The sequence below is a fragment of the Bacillus rossius genome, chromosome 6, assembly GCF_032445375.1.
Source record: "Bacillus rossius redtenbacheri isolate Brsri chromosome 6, Brsri_v3, whole genome shotgun sequence".
Taxonomy (NCBI): Eukaryota; Metazoa; Arthropoda; class Insecta; order Phasmatodea; family Bacillidae; genus Bacillus; species Bacillus rossius.
Window position 1 is genome coordinate 13,973,533 of NC_086334.1, and position 26,904 is coordinate 14,000,436.

The window sequence follows — 26,904 nt, forward strand, 5'->3', positions numbered from 1 at the left end:
TTAAAAGTGTTTTTAATTTTTGAAGTTAGAAATATGAAAATTGGTGTTTAGGCTTCTATTTATGAATGAAAGTCATCAAAAATGACAATGGGGAATCTCTTCAGGTGTACAGCTAGTTTGAACTATAAGGCTATTAATATATCACATACACAAATGTATCCCACTTTTAAATCATTGGTTAACGCACGGTAGATGTAGATAAGCCCTGGAGTGCACTGCCTCCTCATACAAAAGGGCTGCTGTGACTGTATGAAAGAAATGTTAGGATTATGTAATTTTTATCTTTATTTATTTTTATGTAAAAAAAAAATTAAAATTTACCATTTGTGTTTAGAATAATTTTTTGCTCCTGGTAATGTTTTGATTGGCAGATCTAGGTGCCCTCTACCAGGGCGACATAATACTGCAGAAAGGAAGAAATGCTATGCTACTGGAGGATTACAAATGGCCTGATGGAATAGTGCCTTATGTTTTTCATCCAAGCTTTAGTAAGTGTTCATTTTGGTGTTTTAACATACATTTTGTTCTAATTTATAAAACTTTTGAAAAATAAATTTCTATAACAACATTCTTATGCACATTTGCTGTTGTTATCAAAGGAACATGAGATGATGCAAAATGCTAGAAACTAAAAAGTGATGCAAACTTTTCTACTGTACATGCATGTGTACAATTTCTTGATTCAACTAAACTGAAAATATTTTGTTGATTGTTTGAAACTGTCCGAGCTTAATCAAGAGTTAAAATTCTCTTTGTTTTGAAAAGAAGTTACGATCATAGTTGACAAGAGTTTTCAAATTTAGTGCTTTCATGGTTGTTGTCAGACAAACCCATCTTTTAAGGCCAAGATAATTTCGACATAACTATTTCAACCAAGTGTTGCATATCTTTTAGGGTAGTAAAAATTATTTAATTATTTGATGAGATGAAAATAAAATGTAGGTAACATAAATTATGCATTAATTAAGATGGAAAATACCTTGTTTTTTGATGCATCAATAAATGGTAAGAGAGAAAAAAGGGGGAGGGGATGTAAATTGTTTCAACTTAAAATACCTGTACATTTTTTATTCGTTGTCAGTCTGGTTGTCCACAGTTATTGTTGTTGTTTTTGTGTCTTGTTTATCTGTAATGGTCCCTGTGAGTACATGGTTTACGCTGCTTGCCGCTGTTTTCCCAGTTGCGGTAGTGCCTACGTGATGGGGTAATTCCTTCAGGTAGTGCTTGGCACTGGTCACATGCTTGCCCACCGGCCGAAGTCCCTGGAGACTGCTGGTTGTGCTTGTCAGTGAGCTCGTGGACGCTCGTGAGTGGCCGGGACGGGTGGTGTGCGCAGCCGGGCGGGAGCGGGCGCGGGTCGTGTCGGCCATGCGGCAGCTGACGCGGCGGCTGTGCGTGCGGTTCGTGGAGCGCACGGACGAGCGGCACTACGTGGCGGTGGGCAAGCGCCGGGAGCTGGGCTGCTCCTCGGTGGTGGGGCGGCAGCCGGACGCGAGTGGCGGCCAGACCCTGAACCTGCGGTCCCCGGAGTGCCTGCAGCAGGCGGGCGTCATCCAGCACGAGTTGCTGCACGCCCTGGGGCTGATGCACGAGCAGGCTCGGCCCGACCGGGACGGCCACGTGCGCGTCCTCTGGGAGAACATACACCCAGGTCTCGCACCACCCACACAGTGGCGTAGCTAAGGTGACTGGCGCCCCTGGCCAGACTTGCTAATGGCGCCCCCTCTTGGATTAAAACAGAGGGGGGGGGAGAGCGTTCATTAACAGCGAAACCATCGCGGCAGCGCCCCCCCCCCTCCTGCTCCGGCGCCCCTGGCGGGGGCCATCCCTGCCACCCGCTTGCTACGCCACTGCACCCACACTGCCTGCTTCACTCGCAGTGTTGATTTTTATACATTTTTTCCTCCTATACTATTAGTTAAGAGCTATTTCTGTAAATTTAACACTATACATCTCTTACACATTTGTTGTTATGCTAGGAATACTTTCAACAGATTTCTACCAAGTGCAATAATATCGTTTCTATAAAAAGTAGAGGTCTATAACTATAATTTTAATGAAAATTACTTTCTTTTTTATTATTAAATTTGTGTCAAATTAACTTAACGCTCATAAAAAGATATGGTTGCGCCGTGCATTGCGCATGTGTTTGTGCTCGTTTTAGGTCAGTAGATGGTCCAATTTGCTTTTCTTGCATACCTTTTTATTAAAATTTATATTTAATTTTGAAAACTGGCCAATTTTGTGCCAGAGATGACTGACCGTGGACTTGGTGCGAAAAATGTCATATTTTGATGTTTTGAGGTCAAGGTGGGTCAATTGGCTGTAATTGTTTATTACGCTGTATTCTCGGGAGCCGTGAGGGGTTGTAACAACGGGGCTTTGCTACAATGGAATCAGTGCTGTAAACTTAAGTTTTCAAACTAGCATGCATTAATTAGCGTATTTAATACAAATTATATCTCTATCCTCCTTGTGCCATTACAGCTTGCTGGCTCATCAAAAATGATATGAAAATAGGTAATACAGATTCAACTACCTATATGCAATTTTAAAAAAATTACTTTCCCACAAAAACTGCAGCTAGTCAACATGTTATTAGGTTGTGTTATGGTATATTTTTCTTTCTGCAGATTACAAGTCTGATTTTGAGAAGGCTCCTGAAGAGTATGTTTCGACATATGGCGTTCCATACGACTACGCAAGTATCATGCATTATCCTAACAATGCATTTTCAAAAAACAAGAAAAACACAATCATTGCAAAGGTAATGTATATTCATGAGTGTTGTGCTATGTTCAGTTCTAAGTGTGTTTCATCTTAGTGCTTCCACCAAATGCAATTATGTTAAGTGTACTAGTAAATGTATAACATCAGTGTTTTACGTTTGCAGTTCTTGAGTATAACAACTCACTTTTAAGAGCGTGAGACATTTTAAAACAGCTAGAATGAACCACATATTAATGTGGAATTTTTCAATTAAATAGTTTTTGGGAACATAACTATTCGCCTGGTTTGTAGTTTTAACAACTGTATTCATACTTTGTTTCAAGGATAATCCCAATTTGCAGCTGGGACAGCGGAATAGTCCAACTGAAAAAGATCTGGAAAAAGTCAGAAGAATGTACAACTGTGCTAGCAGTTAATTATTAAGTACAACTTTCATGTATATTTAGCACATACAATAAAACACTGTATTTCAAATGTACGTGAGAATTTTGTTCAAAATATTTTTACTTACAGTGAAAAATCTATGATGAACATCAAAGTAATACAGCGAAAACTGCATGTAGTTAGGTGAGGAATCACACAGTGCAGTATGATGTCGAAAAGAAGTTTAGCTTGTAACTACTTACCAGTGACCATTTAAATACATACATACTGTATCTCGAGTGCTCTCAGTATTACAACACTGACAACAAAAAGGGACTTGGGTTGCTTGGCTTCTGGGTTGTGTAGCAGTGTCGAAGGCGAAGATATCACAGATGTTGCAGTGACCATCATCAGAGAGTAGTTACCTACTCAGATAACCTAGAAGTCAAGCAATTCCGGAAAATGGCAGCAAAAGCCTGTGATCTTAAATACCCGGGCAAGTATTACTGCGAACACTATGCAGTGATATTGTTGTTTTCATGTAAGTTTCGGTCACAGAAAACCTACGACTAACAAAAAATGTAAATATACAGAATGAGTTGTGCAATCTTTGCTCTTTTGAAATCTAGGATATTGATTAGTTTAGTCTCTTGTACTTTTTGTATTTTTGTCAACTTTTGTACTTTGTTTTTCCTTCTTAATTTTTGGTTGATACTATATATAGTTAAAATACTGTACACATCATAAATAGACTAGCATCTCTTGCCCACAAGCTTGCTTTTGAGAGTGTTAAATCTCCTAAAAACTTTGTGAGTTTGTGTAAATGGAATAGAAAAAAGGAAATAAAACAAATTGAAAATCAATAATTCTAGAGAACCCAGGTTCGAATCCCGGTTCGATCATCCTGATATCTGTTCTCCATAGTTTCCCTGAATCACTCCAGGCAGACGTTGGAACGGTTCTTCACTGTGGACCACAGCCAGGGCCAGCGAGAGAAACTGAGGCCCCGGGGGTTTGTCGGGCCCCCTCCCCAAACTAAATGTACATTATTTAAAAAACCCCACAGTTGAAAAATCTAAAGACTATAAACATAAACTGTACTGTGGCGATAACTGTAAATGTGACCTGTGCTTATCGCATAACTTGTAAGGTTTCCAATTGATTCTGTTAGAAATACTATCAGGGTAAACTCGTGCATTAAAAATATCTCAAAAGTTAACTGGGTCTCCCTGTTGCCTGTGCCCTAGGGATTTCGCTCCACCTGCCCCCTTCTCTTCTCCTATCCTTCACGACAGCCACCTGAGCCATCAACACTCTCTCTCAATGCAACTACATTTTTCATAACTGCTTACCAGTTATTTATCTTAAATTTTGTACACTTGTAACAGTGTACTAATTTTAATGTTATATTTTACTTTAAGGAATAAATCATCCTAAATACACAATAATATCCATTTAATGTACTATTTAATTTTAAACACTGAAAAAATCTTTAAAAGGATTATATGTAGTGAAGTTTTGGATGGATATCACAGTATCAGTGTGTACTAGTATACACTTGGGGAAGTGGGGAGGAAGGTTAAAATAAAAATTGCTTTGCTAAATTTTACATGCTAATAAAAGTGATATCTTTAAAGGGACAATGTACAACAATTTAGAAACCACCACATTTTGTGCCAAATTTATTTAGTGTTTTTGTCTATTATCTCTATGGTGCAATTTGGTTCAAAAGTATTAAAATCACCTACCGATATTTAGTAAAAGCACCCTATTCCATTGGATAATAAAACAGGTTAAGCACCATCTTAGTTATATTTTCCATTAAAAGTATAAAATAACATGATGAAAAAATTACATACACAAGTATTATACATATGTATACAAAAAAGCAAAATACTGTACAAAGGCAGGTTCATGTGCCTGAGAGAATCCTTAAACCCAGCATATGGTCAAGTATCCAAGAACACTATAAAAATACAAGCACACATATGTATGTAATGATAAATATTAAGACATCTGGGAAATTTGTTATGTTTAAATACCGTATTTACCTGACAAATATACGACAAACCCAGCTATACCTTATCATCATGTAGCGAGAAACATATTATATGCAAGCACATATATTTATCTTGTCTACTTAAATTATAATTGTGACCGATTAGGTGCATAGGTTTTCTGCTTTTTTTTGTGTATGCAATATTAAAATGCTATTTTTTTAGTCTGTTACAAGTACAAAAATTGGTTTGAAATATGTTCTCTGATCCTGACCAGGTAGAAAACTGTTTAGCAATGAAAGCATACAATTGAATCAGTCATTTGAGAAACACCTCATGTCCATTTTTTGTTGAAATTCAGTTAGACATAAAAAAAAATTTTAGTGAAGGCAAGGCAAATCCAATATATAAAAACACATCTCCAATACTTAAACACAGTGATACGAGATGTTCAAACATTCGTTCATTTGAGAAACACCACTTCTCCTGGAAATGTGTTGTTTCTCAAATGACTTATAATTTGTAGCTGGTGGCAGAAATGCTCCTCCATATTCTATACTAACCTATATTAAGACAGCTGTAAATGTGTTCAGTTTGTTGTTTGTTCTTGTTACGGTTTGTTTCTGAGTAAAAATGAGTTCAATTGAAAGTAATATTACATTAGTAATTCTACAAGTTTAAAATGTAGAAAAGGACAGAAGCATGTTGGATATAAGTGTGAAAGAATAAAAATGTCATGAGTGAAGAATTAATAATATTAAAATTGGAAAGGAAACACAGTAAAACCAAAAGAACCCAGATTCAATTGCAGGTAAGTTAACCTAAAAACATATTATAGCCTAATTTGTTTGCTATGCTTGTAAATAGAAAGCTTAACTTGTTGAAAACTTTAAATTATTTTAAACACTGAGAAATAATTTTGAGGAAGTTTTGTTTAACCTAAGCCTACATATTCAAATTCTCTACTACTTTATCACTTTTAACGTAACTTTTTAATATTTTGACGGCTGTAATTTATTTTGATCTAATGTTGTTTGTCTCTTTTAGGTGCAGATTGAAATGTATCCTGAAGAATGTTACAGAGGACAAAGAAACTGAAACATATGCCAAGTTCATAGGTTTCAATACCAAAAACAAACACGATGCATATTGTCAGTCATCGATTGAGTGCAAGTCGATGGAAAGAAAAAGGCGTAAATCGGACAATGGTAAAACAATAAGAAGTAAAGTCGTATTCTTTTACATATTCTGTGTTTACGTCTAGTGGAAAAGTAAAGGTATGTAAACTTGTGTTTCTTTCTGTCCATGGCATATCTTCTAAACGTATCAAAAGACTATGTAAACTACTGTCAAAAGGAAAGTCACCAAGAGACTTACAAAGGAAAAAAAAGTCTCCGGGGTACGCTAAACCAGGATATATCATAAAGGCTTTTGATGACCATATAGCCTTTTTTCTCCAGAAAGAAGCCCATCACACCAATAGGTCTTACAAGTACTTAAACTCAAATCTGAGCGTAAGAATTGTGTGGCAACTTTTCAAAGAAAAAAATCCAGAGCCGAGTGTTGACTACAAGTGCTATTTGAAAATCTTTCATGAGCAGGCACGGAATATTAACATCACACTTGACCTGCATCAGCTGTAAAGCTGGTTTAATATCAATGGGCCTCATCTTGCATTTGGGTGAATATGGTACTACATACATTACGATATCTCAGTACTATTACATTGTACAAATGACTGAATGATATCACCTAATTTGTAACATAAATTTTTCTTGTAACTTTTTAACTGAAAAGGTAATCGTTTCAACAAATTAATTAAATGTCAAGAGGCAAGGTGAGGTTTTGTCGTATATTCAGGTAAAACAGGCTGCTACGGCAGCGTAATGGTGGGATACGGTTCTCCGTGTGCAGTTCAGTTCCCTGCCGCGATGCACTACCTCTACAGGCACAGCCCCGCCACCTGTACGTGCAGTCATGCCGCGAGGTAGGGGAGGGCAGCATGCTCCCTGGCATGGGGGCACTGCACTTCCTTCACATTCAAAACAAGTTGCTACTGCAGCTTCACCTTGATTGGGACGTGAAGTTTTCTCGGCACACAAAGCTGTCTTGCTGCTGGCGTACCACCATGGCTAGCAAAGTACTACCAACTATTTACACTTAAAGCATATGCCTTATTTTAATATTTTTTTGTATGACGTTCATTGCCAGGCGACCAATTTTATGTTTTGAAGAAAAAAAATTGTAATTATAAAAGTTTTAACATATGGCACATGCATAGCATACAAGGCACAACAAACCATCTTAACATTAATATTAGCAACTGGAAAAAAAAAGAATATTTACTAACCTCAAATGTTATGACAGATTTATTGTCTAGTCTTCAATTAAATACTGTCATGTTAGTTATATGGGTCTAGAGACAAGATGTTATGGTTTTATTTTTAGGCAAATTTCATTTACAAACCAGGATATTTTGGTGTTATTTTTATTTTTTTATGAATCCTGTTTATTACCCACGATGGAACAGAGAAAGTGTGTGTATGTGTTTAGGGTGAGAGGGTGTTTAAGTGTGCAAAAAAAACGAATGTTCACATTTATCTCCAAAACTATTTGATTGATTTAGATACGGTTTCCTGCAAAAGGTTTGTGATTCATCGGTGATGGTTCTTAGATAGATGTTATGGTATTAACTCGCCAGAGGGCACTGTGATAAACATTTTTCTTCCTGCTTCTGTACATGAACTGCTGAGGGTTTGACGATAAAGAAGAACATCATCGGAAACTATGTGGAGGCACATAGCTAGTAAACCATGTTTTATCTCTTCTTTTTTCATAAAAATCAAATTATAAATAAAATAAAACCAATAAAAATTATACTTTGATTAAAATTGAATAAAAAAATAATACCCAAATAATATGTTACTTCACATAACGTAATTTACTTGTACAGTCTCCCACGCAAAGCAACCACACGAAACACATTTCCGTATAAATGTTTGGTACAGTAAATTTTCATCCCCGCAAGTGCTAAGATGGTATTGAAATACACGTTCTTGAATAGTAAACATGTACAAAATCTCATGCATACAAGGCACAACAAACCATCTTAACATTAATATTAGCAACTGGAAAAAAAAAGAATATTTACTAACCTCAAATGTTATGACAGATTTATTGTCTAGTCTTCAATTAAATACTGTCATGTTAGTTATATGGGTCTAGAGACAAGATGTTATGGTTTTATTTTTAGGCAAATTTCATTTACAAACCAGGATATTTTGGTGTTATTTTTATTTTTTTATGAATCCTGTTTATTACCCACGATGGAACAGAGAAAGTGTGTGTATGTGTTTAGGGTGAGAGGGTGTTTAAGTGTGCAAAAAAAACGAATGTTCACATTTATCTCCAAAACTATTTGATTGATTTAGATACGGTTTCCTGCAAAAGGTTTGTGATTCATCGGTGATGGTTCTTAGATAGATGTTATGGTATTAACTCGCCAGAGGGCACTGTGATAAACATTTTTCTTCCTGCTTCTGTACATGAACTGCTGAGGGTTTGACGATAAAGAAGAACATCATCGGAAACTATGTGGAGGCACATAGCTAGTAAACCATGTTTTATCTCTTCTTTTTTCATAAAAATCAAATTATAAATAAAATAAAACCAATAAAAATTATACTTTGATTAAAATTGAATAAAAAAATAATACCCAAATAATATGTTACTTCACATAACGTAATTTACTTGTACAGTCTCCCACGCAAAGCAACCACACGAAACACATTTCCGTATAAATGTTTGGTACAGTAAATTTTCATCCCCGCAAGTGCTAAGATGGTATTGAAATACACGTTCTTGAATAGTAAACATGTACAAAATCTCATGCATTTTAAATTCATTATTTTAAACTTCGTATTATGTGAATCAATATATTTCATATTAACCTATTATTAAATAATCTTATTTGTGTCTCGTAGGGATGCAGCAATTTATATCAATTAAAGACTAAATTTATTTATGTACCCAATGCAATTTTAATTAGTCAAAAACTCATAAAACTTCAAAATTTTCATTTTGGGGCATGGAATGGCAGCCCTGATGGATATCCTAGGGTTTGTCATAATGTTAATAGGTAGGTGACTCTTAGTAGTAGTACCTATTTTTGGTATTATTGCTGTGTCTATCGCTACGAGAAACTAATTGGTACATAAAGGTAGGAAGCACTAAGAAAAAGTCATAATAAGTTGTTTATATGATAAGACTTCGTGACAAATCAACCCTTTTTAAAATGCTTTTTATTTTTATATTTTGTTATTTACTTCCTTTTAGTCGGGGTTTCTCAACAATTATATTTAATCCTTTTTCGATTACATTTACATCCGTTGTGGGTTTTTCAAAAATTTTAATTTTGCTTTTTTCATAAAGATAGATATTATTCCACAAATAATGGACTTAAATGTTTCTTGATATTTATTTGAACAAACAGTGTCATTTGGACTGATGCATGATGCACTTTTACATTATTTGGACAAGATTTGATCATTTTATTTTTAGGTCAATTTCTTTTTTTACAACTGGAGATTTTGGTGTAATTGTTTTTTTTGTTAACATTGTCTTTATTCATGAAAATAGTTTATTATTCAACAAATATAAAACTAATTTTTTTTTTTAGTACTTAGTTATTCAAAATAGACTCATTTTGACTGCTACAGTCATGATTTTTATAACAAAACTACAACAGAACTACTCAAAAAAATATATCTGCTAATTTTTTGGTGTTTGAAAAATGTGCTATCATTAATGTAAAAACGTTACTAATAAAATATATTCCAGATCAAACAATGTAATACTTAGTTTTCCTAATCCGTTTTGTGAATATATTTTGGTACAAAATTCATGTCAAATAAATTACAGCCAATGAATTTACTACCATAATTAAAAAAAAATCTTTGTAATTTGATTTATGTATTGTCAAATTGCTGATTGTGTTTTCATGTTTATAGTTACATTTTATTGTTAAATGGTGTAATTACATGCATTTTGGTGTTATATGGTGTACTTGTACTGACATGTTTTGTGTAGTGTGTTTTTGTTTTATCGCAATTCACCGTATTATCTTGTTCCTACACATTAATTACAATATAATAATTTGTAATAAGCATATCTAACTAATTGGAACAATAAAAATAAAATTGTGTCTGTTCGAAAAATGTACCAACATTGCATTGTAAAAATGAGTTACAAATGTGATAGCAGCTGCAACTGCACATACAAAAAAAAAGTTTACCCAATCAATTTAGTACATACATTTTGGTAAAAACTTAACGATAAATTGAATTTTATATATTTAAAGTTTATGTTGTGATTGAAATTAGTGTTTTTTATTTTAAAAATGCTGATATTTTATGTTTAGTTGCATTTGGGTGCTTTGTGGTGTACATATTAACTTACATTTTGGTGTTATATGGTGCAATGACATGATTTTCGTTGTTATTTCGGTTTATCGCAATTCACCATATAATCTTGTCCCTACTTATAACTAGAGACCTGCAAAATTCGCGGATTCATTCGGTGATAGGCTAGAATTCAAACACATATACCTCTTAGATAATTTTGCTATTGGCTTACTGTTCTTCTGCACGAATCTCAACCAGTTATAAACCCTCAACCAAAGAAGGATAGAATCACAGACAAACCAGCTGAGACAACTTACAAGTTGGCAGCCAATGTACTTGCGTTATTTGCCCAAGTGTACAGCGGTATGTGCAGTCTATCCTGAAGGCCATCGAAACTGCGAATTTTGCAGGTCTCTACTTATAACACAATTTTAAGCACAACGAAGTCTAGCACATTTAATGTCGAAGACATCTTGTTTGGTGGACCTCAGCAAATCTCCACGATATGGAAATACTTTTAAGTAATTTAACACTTTATTACACAAATACAAATCCACATAATTAAATTAAAGCATCCGCTAACAAATTTGCCAATAAGAAACAATGCACTACGGAATACTTGCTCATGGGATAACATCCTGCCAAAATCTAATTTTTAAGAGACATAATCTCACAAATTATTTAAATTTATCCTTTACTGCATTTAAACTTAACCTCACAGATGATATTAAATTTTTATACTTTACATACAACTTCCTGACTTTTCTTTAGAGTTTCCCTTTCACTAAGAAAATTCTGGCCAGAACAAGTTGCAAAACCATCTTATATCACCACTGTGTAATACTTTCATTTTGACTTAGTGAAACAATCAAAAATTTGTATGGTTATAATATAGCTAAAGAGAAGAATAAAATTTTAACACTAGAAATGAAGAAAAAATCTTTGATAATATGGCAGAATTTTTTAAATGTTGAATTATAAACTTAAAACATGAAAACAAAATATTTATTGCGTATACCAGCCAATCTGAAATTCTGAATTCTTGCCAAGTGTTGTTAATATATGAAACCACTTGTCCTAGCAGATTTGCCATCTTTTGGAACTAGTTTAAGGCAGGTTTTATTAAGTCCAATTTCGAGCAGTTGGTGGCGGGAATAACTCTCAGAAGTCAATTCAGATTAGTTGGACACCGAACATACCATAGTGTTAGAATTTTATTAAAATGATTAATAATTGTTAATTTTTTTGACAGAACAGAAAGTGTTATTCAAGTTAGAATACAAGGAAAAGTCGACAGAACAGAAGAAGCAAACACCGTAAATCTAAAAGGCATTCAACCTAAAACTGTACAAAAATATTTTTGCTTTATTTTTTTTTTGCGAGAATTATTCTTATTGCAATGCAACTTCATAAGTTTACAAAAGTACTGCAATATATAAAATTCGGTAGCTCAGTCAATTATTTATTTAAAATCACTTTTTTCTGTCTGGCAATATGAAAATGATCTTTTAAAAAAAAACTGGCACAGGAATTCGAATTTTCTGGGTTCGTTTATTTTTGATAATCAATTCTACCAACACCTTCATTCGCCGGTCTGCGACAACCGTCGCTGGGCGCGGTCGCAGTGTTCGCCCAGCTTCTCCGTCGCCGCGGGGAGCGCTTCGCCCCGGTCCTCGCCGGAGTCCGCCGGCTCCCGGGCCTTGCCCTCCCGCGCCGCGTACTCCCGCGCCTTCTCCCGCCTCGTCTTCACGAGGATGCGGTGCCCCGCGCAGTCTTTGTTCTCCACGTAGCACTTTGTCCGGCAGCACGCCTTGCACAGCCTGTAGTCGCACTTCGACCCCTGGAAGCAGTCGCGTCACGTGCTGATGCCGGCCGGTGGAACTCCGTCGTGTCTGTCGTGACTCTAGACAAGATCTTACTGCTTTATTTTTAGTTCAGTTTCATTTTTAAAACAGAGGATTTCATGTCATTGTTTTAATTTTTAAAAAAACCTGTATTGTAATACTTACTCCACCAGAATAGTGGTAAAATTTATATGCTTAGTTATCACTATACAATAATTTGTAATGAAAATAAATTAAGCGAGAATTTGTGGTTTAAAAGTGATTCAATAAGGGATGCACAATAAAACAAATTAAATTAAATTTTTTGTATCATGTACTTGGTACGATTATTTGTCCGGAAATAATGACATTCCTTTAATTTAAAACACTAAAATAATATTTTCTTATGATTAATAATTAAGTTTCGGTTAAATGCTACTTAATTACATGATATAAAATGTGTTTTGGTGCTATATGGTGTATTAACTTGAATTTTGATGTTAAGCGGTATTTTGACATGTTTTTCTATGTGTTATTTTGGTTTTATTGCAATTCACCATATAATCTTGTCCTTAGTAATAATGTTTTCTGAGGGGGGAGAAAAAAAAAATGTTATATTTAAAAAACTGTTAAAAGCAGGAACTACATTTTTTGACCTCTACTCTATTTTATTATTTATTTTATATATTGTAGTTAAGCAATAAAATTTTTTAAACGCTACTATAAGTGGTAGTTATTATTTTTTCTGGAATGATTTAAGACACTTTCACTCAATTTCCAATAGTCAACCAATTTCCAATTGTCCAATGTACAGCTTAAAGATATCTACTTCTGTAAGATCATAATTTCTAGAGTATACACTTAATTTTTGAATTAAAATATGGTTTTACAAATCTTCTTGTATTAATTAATACAAATCAGTAGTGACTACTTAGTTTGATGACAAACACTATTCAAAAATAATGTACAATATTAAGATTTTAAGTTTGTGTGATGTTTTAAGCAGGAAATAATATAACATGAAAATACACAATAAATTTATGTATTTGCTCTTATGAAGAAAATGGTGGGCTCTAAATTAATGGTGTTACATGTAGGAAAATGTTATAAGCTGGACCCTTATAACAGGGTTCAAGGCGATCCGGAACAGATTCAGGAGGTGCAGCATTTCTGTGTGTGGAAACATGGTGTTCATTGCAGATGGCAGGTGGATTTACTCAGGATGCTGCTATTTCATTTTCGTGAACATTCCATCATTACTCCACTGTAAGCACTAGGTTCGTCACACTTGTAGGGATAGCAGATACAGCTGTCACTCTTGTTCAAAAGGTAATCTCTCAATTTCATTTTCACCCCCAAAAAGTCATAAACCATTATTATTACTATCATCATCATCATCATCATCATCATCATCATCATCATCATCATTTCTTACCTTTGGCATTGTGAGTCAAAAATTTGTAATAGCACTTACGAAATTGGTTATTTAAGACAAAAATATTTTTAAAGGTAATAACATAATAAGTACTATTTTACCCATAATCATAAATAAACAATGTGAAAAGCAATGGAGTGGGGGAAGAGATGGAGTGGTAAGATATTACAATATCCTCCCTCTTTGCTAAGCCCAATGTTTTATCTCGAAATGAACCATCCTTTAACTCCTTCCGCATGGACAGTTAATTAATACTATATTTTATTTGACAGAAAATTACTGAACACCAAGCTGAGCAAACAGAAAATGCTCCATAAGTTTCCATTGAGAGTACATTGAAGTAGAGTTGTACGGGATGGAGGGGGCATATTCCCCCCCCCCCCCCAAAAAAAAACCCTAAAAAACCTATTATTCTCACTAACAAAAGGAAAGAATTTGGGGAAAAAAAAAACACTGGGAAAATTGCTTCTATACCCCCTGAAATAAAATTATGCATATGCTCATGCATTGGAAAAAATGTTTTTAATACAATAATGCAAAATAATAAATAGAACATCGAATACATTGTCCAGATAATGAATAAATTCTGCATATGGAACTTTCCATACGAAATCTGTAAATAGATGATGTTCATCAGGAATGCTGATAGGAGTGATAGGAAACTCACCACTGGATTAGGACAGTCAACGCACTTATCTACGCCGCGCCGTGCGTGGAACACAGAGTTTGGTTTGTGCTTCAGCCTGCGCAGTTTTTTCATTTTCCTCTTGGACAAGTTTTTACTTTCAGGTGAATCTGCAGTTGCTTCTCGAGGCTTCTTGAGCAGCCCTTCGCCGTGGTTCTGTACACACAGACCCTACGTTACAGTCACAACTACAGTCTGCCACTAACACAGACTCAGCAATAAATACTTGTATCCTTATATCTAAATATTCTAAATATTGAACACCCACACACCAATCACACTAGAAAACAAAGGTATTTAGAATTTACCTTCTTGATTAGTTAACAACTGTTAAAATCATATAATTTAAAATAAAAAAATTATTAAAACCAACTATACATGATTATAACTATTAAGATCTCAATAAAAACACTGCTGATAAATTTTCTATGTACTGACACATGACTCTAATGTTCTATGGGATGATTAAATTTTCAATATTTCTATTTGAGAGTATGTTCACAGCTGTAAAGTAATGTTTGATAAATCTGAGGTCAACAGTATTAACACTGCAAATGAAGACAAATATGGTGCATCAGCAATTTTGAACATTCATATTCACATAGGTTGAGTTAGAGTAAGGTGCTAAGAACTGATATTTTATCTGCATGTGTGTGCGTGTGCACATGCGTGTGTGGTTAATTTACTCCGTGCAGAAGGAAAAAAACAAACAAAATAAGCAGTAAAAGAAAGAAAGAAAGAAAGGAATGTTAAAATGTTGCGATATGTGTTACCTCTTTCTCCGCAGTCTCCTCCCCAAACTGATTCACATCTGCGTTCCTGTTCTGTTTTTCAACCATTTTCTTGAGGTGTTCCTCCGGGGCCGGGCGGACGTACGAGTGACAAATCCACGGTGGCTGCACCAAATCGTAGCCTGAACATACACAAACTAAGTAAGTGGGAATTCTAAATGACAGTTCAGATCATTTAAAAACTTCCTAAAATTAATCTTTCTTGATGATCTAAATAAACTAAATCAAAAGTCAGCACATAAACAACCACTGGTCCAGAGGATTTTTAGATACAGATTTCAAATGTCACATACCTGACTAATTTTTAAAAATAACTTACCTATTTTGCAATTTTCTTAAAGAAACAAAGATAATCCACACTCTACCATCCTTTTTGCTGGCCTAGTTCTCTCTCTCCTTTCTTTAATTCTTTTCATGTTATAACATTGCATACGCCATTTTAAAGTGTGTATGCACTACTAGAACACTACCTGAAGAAAAAAAAAATCCTTTCCCCATCTGGGCGAAAGCAGACTGGAGCATGACATTTTCCCTTCAAATAACTGTCGCTGGGAGAATTTCCATGGCTTTTCCTGGATTTTAAGTAATTTTCCTGACTTCCCTGACTTTCCAGAATGTGGACACCCAAATTTGTCGTTCAAATATTCTCAGCTAAAAACACACAAAAATGCCATTTATTTTATGTTGGAGTGGCGAGCGAGCTGTTCCCTCACCTGTATCCGACGCCCAAAACTTGTCGCCTTCGTGGTACGGCAAGTAGCGATCCCTGAGTTGCAGCACCGTGCGACGGAACTCACTCATGTCGGAGCCCGTGGCCAACTCTGCTCGCAGGTCGAAGTTCTCCGGGAGAGACAGACTACGTAACATTGCAGTTGAGAAAATGTGTCACAAAATTATTTTCCATGTAAATAAATAGTTGAGGTAAATTACAATGTGTATCTGTGTGTGCAATTGGTATCACTGTAAATTACGAACAATACAGAATGAAAACTACAATGTATGCATGCATATCAATTAATGCTTCATTTTAACTTACCAGATCACAATGACTAATTTTTTTGTTACTTCACATGCCACATATTTAATTTCTTAGTCACTAAACAGAACATACAACACATAAAAATTATTGTAAAAGTGCAATATTATATATTACTAATAACATGTGTCTGACCTGATGTAAGCTTTTGGACATACGCCATTGCTAAGCACATGTATGTCTGTAGAAGAAAACTAAAACTAAAACTAAAAAAAAAACACAAATTAAGCAAAAAATTGCTGTTGTCAGGATATAAACACCACACAATACTCCACAACAGGAATATGGTCAGCAAACAAAGAAAAATGGACTAACAGAACGAAAAAAAAAAACCACAAATGATAACAGCACAAAAATACCAAACAAAAAAAAACCAGCACAACAGTTGAAACGAGACAAAAACACAGCAAAACAAACATAATAGTTTTCCAAAAACAGAAGAGAACGAAAAAACCCCCACAAATGATGACAGCACAAATATATTGAACCCAAAAAAATTCAGCACAACAGTCAAAACGAGAAAAAAAACACGAAAAAACGAAAAGACGAAACAAACACAACAGTTTTCTAAAACAGAAACAAGCGACGTTTCGGGAACTGCTATCTGCTCCCGTCCTCAGGCAGAGACGCACATGGTACGAAAACACAGGTGCGACTCCTGTGTGTCTGACCGCCGGGTTGGTTCCAGAAACGACGTCTGGCCCCTGAAGAGAGTGGCTCACCAGTGCTGGAACAGCTTGAAGAGGTGGCCCCGGACGTACGAGGTGGGGCAGGGGTGCCTGTCCGCCAGGTCCAGGTACTCCAGGGCCATCTCCCACGCCGGAGGGTTCCGGCCCTCGAACAGGGCCGGGTTGTAGAGGTTCCCCTCGGCGGACATCACCCCGTGGCAGCGGGTCTCGTCCAGGCACCTCGCCACGTCCGCCAGGCACTGGACGTTGCCGTTGGCGATCACCGGGATGCTCACCTTCTCCCTGCGAGACCGAGTCTCGTTACCAGCGCCTCATCCTTAGTTTACAGCTAAAAACCTGTCTACAACAGCAATGTCCCAAATTCTGTCCGACGGACACTGAATGCTGATCTGTCCACATCACCCTTTGATGTCATGGATGGCGTGGACAGTAGTCCGAATCTACCTGGTCCAAAAAAATAGTGGTTAAATAGAACTTTTGGTCCCAATCTATGTCCTTTTGGTAACATAGTAGAAGAAGAACACTCACTACACGTGTGGTTTCCAGTTTCCATCAAAAAAATAAATGTGCTGTAAATTGAAAGGAATGAGTGGTATAACAGGAAGTCAAGAAGACCCAAGATTAAATTTTGATTAGTGCACAATCAATGAATAAAAACAACTGAAAAAAATACTTTTATTTTTCACTCTATTCTGTGCTCTGGTGACTACTTGAGAAATCAGTAGATTAGGACACCACAATTGTAGACAGGGCAGTTATCAGTGCAAGAATGTGATGTCACTTATCATTAGGATGAGGACGCAAACTTCCCACAGGTTCGGACTGTTGTTGATGGGACTTTACTCTCTCTTTCCAATGCACAATATCTGCCTTTAGCGCTATCCTTGTTTTAGTGTGCTCTGTTGCCAGATGTACCCAGAAAAAGTGTTTTAGATGTAACTTTATAATATAGTGAAATTTTTTAAAATAATATTTAAAAGTTGTATTTTAAAGGAAAATATGTACTATTGGGATTATGGAATAACATTTTATTCTTGTATTTCATCAAGAGCATCATCTGATAGTATTAAATTTTTACTTATATGGAAAAATAACTGAAAATGCCATCTTGCTTTCAACCATTCTTGTCATAAATTTTTTAAATATAATTTTATAATAAAAACTTTCGCTCATTTGTACATAGCCTATCATTTATTGAATGCCTTGTTATATATAGTTATATACAGTTCATATAGCTTTTCCTGTGAACTAATAATTATGTTTAGCAACAATTAAGTTTTGTACTTTCAGAATAACTACAACTCTTATACCAAATACTGTCAACACACACTATTTTATTTTCTCAGAAAAATCACTAGACACCAAAATTTAAAAAATGTTGGCGTGGAGTCCAAGCGCAACAAAGTGAAACTTCATGCTTTTTATATTATTAGGTATAGAAAACATAATTCCCTTTGGCTGAGGTTGCAGATATAAAAAAAACATGCAAGTATGCAAGTGCTAAATTATGCTATTGCACAAGTATGCAAGTGTGAAAGTGTGCAAGCATGCAAGTGTGCTGCATCAGTGTTACCTCTCCCCTGCTGACTCCTACTCTGCCGGTTCTCCCACCACGTACTTAACTATTCCTCTCACGCGATCAGAATTTTCGTTAAAGCTCAAAAATTGTAGCCCCCTCAGCCAAGAAGATTCACTTAAAAAAAAAAATATATATTATAATTATTGATGGAATACAACACAAGAATTTTAATGTAATAAGCCAAGTAGTATGAATCTTGCAGTAGTGGACACCATTAGCTCTGTATTGAAATCTTAGTGTGAGAAAGACTATAGGCGTGTTCATGATTCGACTGTAGTTACTTGGACAGGCCCCTCTGCAACAGAAGGCTAACAATGTCCAGCTAGAAGAGAAGCACGTGAATCAGGTACTGCCGTATAACATGAACAAAAGGTTCTTGCTAAGAAATCAGTCAAAGGAAAACAACACAATGGAGCAAACATAAGGTTTTGAATTTTAGATTGACACTAAACGAATTCGCCAAATTTCAGAGTTTCCAGTAACAAGCAGGGGCATGTATGTTTTCCAAAATAATATGATTACTCTTTTTAGACAGCAATAAGGTATTCCGGTGCTAGTGATTGTTCCTTTGTGATTGGCGACTGTCTGTGTCTGCAAGAGTAGCCCTAGCCCTATTAGGCCGGGCCATTCAGGACACGTCTGCTTCTGCACCGGATGGCTCTGATTGGTGTGCTGACAGTAGACATGCACCTGAGATGAACCCAGCCAAACACGAAACACAGGCAATGCGACAAAGTTTTAACATTCTGCTGGTCTGCAAATCTTTGCGAAAAATACTTGGCGCTAGTAACACTAAAGGCAGAATTAAAATTGCCCGTTGCCTCCATCCATCCGTCACGTGACCTGCAGCCAATCAGATGGCCCAAAAAATTCTATCCGTCGGTCCGTCCAAAGCTTCGAAAGCTGTAACTTTTGATGGATGGACGGATGGATTATATCTATGGTATTGGCGGCGGCAGTCAAATTTTACCTGAATACAGGCCTGTGGAGTTATTATAGGTCATTCAGATGTTTTGTATAGTAAATTTGTTCTTAAAATTTTTATGTCTAAACAATTTAATCATGACTCTGAAGTTTTCCCGAGGTAAATTAAAAATAATATGTGCATAAACATGACATAAATAGCAAACAACATCTAAAATAATCTCCGCGAGAAAAAAACATGGATTGTTGCAGCACTTATTTGGAAAAATAATGATGGATGGATAAAGTGATGTTGTAATTCACTTGGCTGGATGCGTGGCGTTGACGGATGGATGGATGGACAGACAGAGGCGATGGGCTACTGTAAGACGTCGGGAAGAAAGGGAAAAGACAGGTCACACACACAGGGCCGGTGCAAGGTAAATTGGCGCCCTAGGCGAAAAACTTAATGCCCACCCCCCGCGGCCAGACACCCTTGACTCAAATTACATCACGTAAGCCTAATATTTTGTCAACAATCAAAAGGAAGCAGGCTTGTGTTTTTTTTATTTACTTTTTTACTTATAAAAATCATAAACAGGTCAACGTGAACTTTAAATAATTACTTATATCAATATAAACATTCCAAACTGTTACAAAAATCCATTTTCATCTAGTTTCAATAATCATTAAACATATTATATCAGCTGTTATGTGTCGTGCTGCGCCGCCCCCAGCTACTAGGCGCCCTAGGCGATTGCCTAGTTCGCCTGCATGGACGTGCCGGCCCTGCGCACACAGCAAGAGGGGACGCGGGCATCACCTGACGGCCCGGATGTGCTCCCAGTTGGCCAGGCCCGTGAGGGGCCCCTTCTGGTCCCGCGTGCGCCCGTGCACAGTCAGCATCTGGCAGCCCGCCGCCTCCAGCATCTGCGCGTACTGCACGGTGCGTGCCACGTCCTCGTACACGCGGATCTTGCACGTCACCGGCACCGACAGCGACTTGTGCAGCGTGCCCACTGCGGCGTCCACACACCACGACCAATGTGAATGAAAGGGAGTGGGAGAGAGACAAGGAATGGGCGAGAGACAGGAAGTGAAGAAAGACAGTGAGTAGGAGAGCTATACAGAGAGTGTGAGAGAGAAACAGGGCGTGTAAGAGACATGGATGGGGGATACAGACAAGGGTTGTGGATAGAGACAGATGTGGGGGATAGAGTTAGTAGTAGGGGAAGAGAACGGGAGTTGGAGTGGGATAATGAGTGGGAGAGAGGGAGAGACCATGAGTTGTTTTTGTCATTACTTCTATTTAAGGGCTATTTCTAAAAATTTGAAATTGGTACTTTCTCTGCATTGGTTGTTCTGCCACAAATATTTTCAACAGATATTCACTTAGTTTAACATAATGAGTGTAAAAAGGTGTGCAAGTGATAATAAATTACAAAGACTTCCACACATTTTTTCATCCATGATACGTGTGATTATCTGTTGAAAATATTTGTGGCAGAACAACCACTTACTAAACCATCATCAGATGGTTATAAGCACCATTTCTGCAATGTTTTGGGCGAAACAATATGGCAAAGGGGAGGTTAAAAAAGTGACTTTAAATACATCACAACATGCCATCTCATGAAAATTCCTAACCGACAACAATGATGCAATGATGCTCAGGAGGAAGCAGGTATTCACTTAGTTTAATATAATGAGTGTAAAAAGGTGTGCAAGTTATAATAACTACAAAGACTTCCACACATTTTTCATCCATGATATGTGTGTTTATCTGTTGAAAATATTTGTGGCAGAACAACCACTTATTAAACCATCATCAGATGATTATAAGCACCATTTCTGCAATGTTTTGGGCGAAACAGAGAGGTTAAAAAGTGACTTTAAATACATCACAACATGCCATCTAACTGACAACAATGACGCAACGATGCTCCACCCGGACGCACCCATCTCCGTCAGGAGAGGCCAGTCGTCCTGCAGGAACGCCCCGTAGCGCCCTCTGCGGGCGATGGCCTGCGGGCAGCCCAGGTTGATGTCTATGCCGTCGCAGTGGGCTTCCGCGAGGAGCGCTGCCTCCAGGAGAACTTGCGCGTCGTTGCCACAAAACTGGGGGGAAAAAGAAGTAGAAAGGCAGGTTTAGTGTTGCACGGTAATGCACAGAGTTTCAAGGCAGTGATACCTCCGTACTCCATATCACCAACTGCCCATCAAATTTAATCATACTGGGGGTATGGACTTAAAGAAGCCATATTGGTTTCAAAGGTTTTTATGCCATAACAACTTTTTTATAGTTTAATATTGAAACTTTGCCTTTGTTAAGAAAGAGAACATACATTACGAGATTTACAAAGAATACAACGTAGTGTCCATTTGACAGTATTATTGCATTTGTGGTATTTCCAAAAATTAATTCCATTCCAAAAGCCAGTGACTTCACAAGGGAACCTTTTTATAGCAACAGCAGGAACGTATGCATAAATTAATTTTGGGGGAGGAGCGGGGGATAGAACAACTTTCCCAGGTGTTTCTTTTCAAATTTATTCCTTTGTTGTAGGAAGGATTAGTTTTTTTTTGTTTTAAGATTTTCGGGGGGGGGGGGGGGGGAGAGAGAGAGAGAGAGAGAGATATAAACTCTCTTTATCCCATCCTGGGGGATGGAGGGATGTTAGGAAGGAGGTTCCACTTTTGTTCTATGATGCTGCTATTTCTAGTATTTTTGCCATAACAATTATTGTATCAGTGAATGCAAAAGGTCCGATAGAATACGGCTTCTGGATCCGCCAGAGTTAGCATTCGTCCAACATAATTTTTTTAAAGTCATTATAATTATTTATTGTTTGATGTAAAAGTACCTAAAGCGCAGCCTACACGTCAGTCCCGGCAGTGTGCACCCAGGTTAGAATTGAGGGGAGGGCGAGTGACAGATTCATTCCCAGTGGTATGGAATCTGCTATGTACAATAAGAAATCTGAAATTTTCAAAAATAATATTCCTTCAAAAGGCTATTTTAACATATTTCTAATGTCTTGAAAATTTCTTTCCAAACAATAGTTTTATTTCATTTTTAGGAATACTAAGTTTTAAATAATTACACACAGTAAAGCAGCACTTAAAATTTAAAATAATACTTTATTCCTCAAAAAGAGTTAGCCAGCTTTAAAGTTCAGGTACAGACTGTATGATAACTTAACCTAACCTAACCTACTCTTTTGGAAAAAAAAATGTTTGTGTACTACTTATTTATGTATGCACGCTAGAAGTTATACGTACTCACTTGGAGTGATAAAAACCAACATTAATTTTGCATGCAAACAATTAATAGAAATAAATTAATACTATAACTGCAGTCATATTATAAATATTGTTGGTAAATTAGATTCAATCAAATTAATAAAACTAAATTAATACTCCGTATTCAATATTAATTCAAACATTTGTATAAAATTAACAATTGCATTTAGTAATAAAAAAGAGCTAAGATATATTAATAATGAAAATAAACAAATAAATTAGTATTCGAATTTATTAATTATAATTATTTAATAATTAATAATTTATAATTAAAAATACAAATAAATTATACCTACGGAAACATAACCTCACTTAAATAAATACACTTGAAACAGTTTATAAACAAAATTCCTATCACTAAAATTCATAATAAATACATATTTATAATTACATGGACCAGTATCCGATATAAATCATGATTTAAAAGCTTATATACAATTTTTATATGTATGTAGCCTTTTTTTCATTCTGACAATTTTTGTTGCATGGTGCGCGCGCATCATAAAAATTCACTCATCATTTTTTTAATAACGCGCCTAAAGAAGTATAACTTCAATAAGATCCGGACCTAACCTAACCTAGGTTTTACTTCGGTAAAGTTCGGGAGTGCTCGGGAGAGGGGGGTACCTGCGCGATGAGCGGGCGGTCCTCGACGCAGGACGCGAGCGCCTCCTTGCGGTACTTGGGGTCGCGTACAAACACCGAGCTGTGCAGCATGGGCGTGTAGCAGAGCTGCGCCCCGTGGCGCCGGCTCAGCAGCCGCCACGCCAGCTCGCTCGCGTCCACCATGGGCGCCACCACGAACCGCGGCGCGCCTAGCGACTCGGCCCAGAACTGCAGCGCCTCGGGGCGGGCCGGCATCTCGGCGCGCTCCTGCGCATTGTTGCCGTGCCCGCGTCACCGACTGCTCCGGAGTAACTTCACAACCACGATGTAACATATTACCTAAATCTTTTGTAAATTCTTCAACTATGTTATTGATGTTCTTTACAAATTCATTAACACATTCGAAATCTATATCTTTTATCTGTGTTAAGACTTTTTCAAAATTAAAAAAAAAAAATGCAGATCCTTTAAAACACACATTTCAACATTTACGTTTGTGTGGTCAGCTATTATGTATACTTTATCATATCGTAAGGTTACTGGTAAAAGTTGTGTACTTTTAGAAAATATTCATTTGGAAACCAGTTGCCAATAAATAGTTTGTAACACAGATTGCTTTGCTATGGTTATATTTTTGCATAAATGAAATACGGTTTTGGAAACAATATTGAATATTTCAGGTAGCAATCACAAAGATTGACACATAATTTTAAATTTTGAAAGTTGTTCAGGGAACAGTTTACAAAATAATTTTAACTAATGTAGGAACTGGGACAGCACACAACATAAATGCTTGGGGCAAGAATTCGAATCCACTATAGTTGCGAACATTATTTCTTTGTAACGATACAGTTGTAGAAATGCCCGTGAGTGAGCGAAGTCGCGCAGCTTCCAGGCCACCTGCGTCGAAGGCCCGAGGCACCTGCGCGGCGTGGCGCACGAGGAGGGGGGGGGGAGGGGGGGGGGGCGATGTACGTATGCAGAGAGCAAGCTGTAGTTATTTATTCAAAGTGCGATTCCCCCGTGCCATCGATCAAGATGTTCCCCCAACTCCATAAAAATCCTCCGGGTCGCTTCCATATCGATCCTCTCAGGTAACGCTTCCGGTTATCACATATTTTTTTACCACTCAGCGAGTTTTACGATAGTTTCCAGACCACAGCGACACATCTCACTCAACTTAACGTGAGTTTCATTTAAACATAAGATCAATTCAATTACTTTTCAACCACGTTTTTTTTTATTTACTCGCTTCCTTGTCTTGTATGTTTGTTTGTTCGGTACAGTTTTTGAAATCGATTTTTAAACTAACTTCCCGATGAGCCTGAGACTTTGAATCTTTTGACGTGACAACGTCTAATAAATCGATGAACGCCGGCTGCACGCACGAAAAAGTGTCCCGTTACGCACATTGTCCCGTTACGCTCATTGTACGCTTGCGCCGCATCTATCTCTCTTCCACTCGATTGGAACAACCATCGATTTGATTTTTTCGAGACACATTAAACTTGAAACACTCCCATTCGTTTCCTACTTTTCCTATCATCGTCCTATCCTTAACAGAATAACACAGATTGGAAGAAGTTAAATAGAACACATGTATAAAAGTTATAGTTAAAATAATCTGTTCGTTAAAGTAATAAACATATTTGAATTAACGAGTGCAAATAAAAGTAATTTTATCAATTAAATTGTAGATTTCATTTCACTCCTTCTTTGTATCCATACAACATAGTGATAATTCAATAAAAATGATTCAATTTTATTCATAACAGTATGCCAATCATTTCATCAATGTTTTGTTATGACGTTGTCACGTCAAACTATCGTCCGTAAACCGACTTTACAGACAAACAATTGTTTTGAACACGGCCCGGATGCCTGAAAGCACGCCCTCGGCGGGACGAACAGCGGCCAGCCCGTCGGGGGTCACGCACTCTTCGGACGACGTCCTCCACCGGCGAGACACTCCGCGCGGCGCTGCCTTATTCATGACCGCACTCCATCTCGCCGCCGCACTCATCTGCCGCACTCAAGAGGCCGGGCGAGACTGTCTCGAGACGAGCCATAGCCCGCCCTGCACTGGTCTGTTCTCGCTGACCGAGCCTTCTTCACAAGGGGCGCGTTCAGCTCGAAACGGAACAAGGGAAAAGGTAAAAGGTAGGACGGAGATATTTTTCGGAACTAACATCTATCACGAGGTCCACGGTGTCATACAATAAAAACAAACAAAAGATAGAACATCATTTACTAATTTTTCTTAAATAATTTGTAAGTTTAAGTTACACATTTTCTAGCCGAAGCTTGTTAGTATTCCCCCCCACCGCCCAATTTATTATTTTTCCACTACCACCCACCCCCCTCTCCGGATTCACCTTTGGCTCTTCAGGAGTTAGGCCTGGCGGGTATGCATCTTGACTCCTTACCACACCAGAGTATATGCTATATCGACAAATATTTTCGTGATTTGGCCCGCTATCGCCCTCGCTTCTACGCCAACAGGCTGATCGGAAGGTAGTTTATAAAACAAACTAAATTATTTGGATTCAGTAACTTCATGTTCTTGCTCATTAAAAAAAATTCATAATATGACTATAGTTAATTGTACACAAAAGGGTTCATCAATTCAAAAAAAAGTCTTTTTTAATGGTTTTGAGATTTTAAAAGCCCAAAATATATTTCAATCCTAGCATGACGTGAGAGCATGAATTTGGGTTGTATGTTTTTTAATAAACTGTGGAGACATTCAAGCAGTTTATATTGGCGTATTTTATACTTCATACTTTTCCACGTATTTTAGGCCTCACGTAATATATATGTTACCCTAAAACTAACAAAATATCTTTAAAAAATTAAACTAACATGCATTAAAAACTTAAAGTAGTAAAAACCAGGCTGCCAACTTTACCTAAAATAAAACTACGGTTGTTTTAATAGGCGATTACACACCAAACAAATTAACTAAACTTTTACTAAAATAAACTAAATTTTTTAGAACCAAGTAATAAACATAATTAACAAAATTGACCAATTAAAACACATTTCCTAAGGGAGATGCTGTTAACGTCTCTTAAGTATTTTGGCCATAGCGAAGCTGGCCACACTCCCTATACTTTGACATTCTATTTGTTTTATTGATGCACAATATTAGTGGTTATTACTCTGTTAGAAATTACAGTAAAATGACGGTGCGAATGCTGCACCTCAAATAAACGAAGGTTTCTCCGTGTTTCCGATTACTGGATCGATATCCGTACACACTACGCCAGATTACCTTCCAAGATATGTGTCCCGTTGTAAACAGGTCCAACATGCAGGTGGAAAGAAGAAGATTGTTTTTGTTGAAGGGCTCATCAAGGTTTTGAAGGTTTGTTAAATGCTCCAAGATGATTCTAGCAAATTTCATCTTGAAAGCATGTAAGTGAAAGTAAAATTCACGAAAATCCTTGGATAACCTTTAACCGGCGTTATTCGAAAATTTAACGTGAATATTTTTTTACAACGTACGATAGGTGATAGGAGCTCTTCTCTAACTTGGCTACGCCAGTAAGAGCACGGCCGC

General features: G+C 36.9%; 2 protein-coding genes across 4 annotated transcripts in view; one reads left to right on the forward strand and one right to left on the reverse strand.

Annotated features, from left to right (window-relative positions):
* The first annotated feature begins 557 nt into the window (after positions 1 to 557).
* LOC134532670 (zinc metalloproteinase nas-14-like) lies at positions 558 to 3,185 on the forward strand. The gene is made up of 3 exons (XM_063369358.1): positions 558 to 1,651; positions 2,634 to 2,767; positions 3,054 to 3,185. Exons 1-3 carry the CDS (start codon positions 1,369 to 1,371, stop codon positions 3,144 to 3,146), a joined length of 510 nt encoding a protein of 169 aa, XP_063225428.1. The 5' UTR covers positions 558 to 1,368; the 3' UTR covers positions 3,147 to 3,185.
* Positions 3,186 to 4,702: 1,517 nt separating this feature from the next.
* Positions 4,703 to 26,904, reverse strand: part of LOC134532669 (tRNA-dihydrouridine(16/17) synthase [NAD(P)(+)]-like) — a 77,897-nt gene continuing 55,695 nt past the window's right edge. The window contains exons 2-9 of one of the 3 annotated variants that reach the window (XM_063369355.1): positions 23,364 to 23,609; positions 21,392 to 21,551; positions 20,257 to 20,452; positions 16,985 to 17,233; positions 15,940 to 16,082; positions 15,209 to 15,348; positions 14,418 to 14,606; positions 4,703 to 12,332 (exon numbers count right to left, since the gene is read on the reverse strand). In XM_063369355.1, the coding sequence (XP_063225425.1) occupies positions 12,075 to 12,332; positions 14,418 to 14,606; positions 15,209 to 15,348; positions 15,940 to 16,082; positions 16,985 to 17,233; positions 20,257 to 20,452; positions 21,392 to 21,551; positions 23,364 to 23,609 (1,581 nt within the window). In that variant the 3' untranslated portion in view covers positions 4,703 to 12,074. Of the gene's footprint in view, positions 12,333 to 14,417; positions 14,607 to 15,208; positions 15,349 to 15,939; positions 16,083 to 16,984; positions 17,234 to 20,256; positions 20,453 to 21,391; positions 21,552 to 23,363; positions 23,655 to 26,904 lie in introns of all 3 variants that reach the window. The other 2 variants (XM_063369356.1, XM_063369357.1) reach the window with 2 other exon arrangements.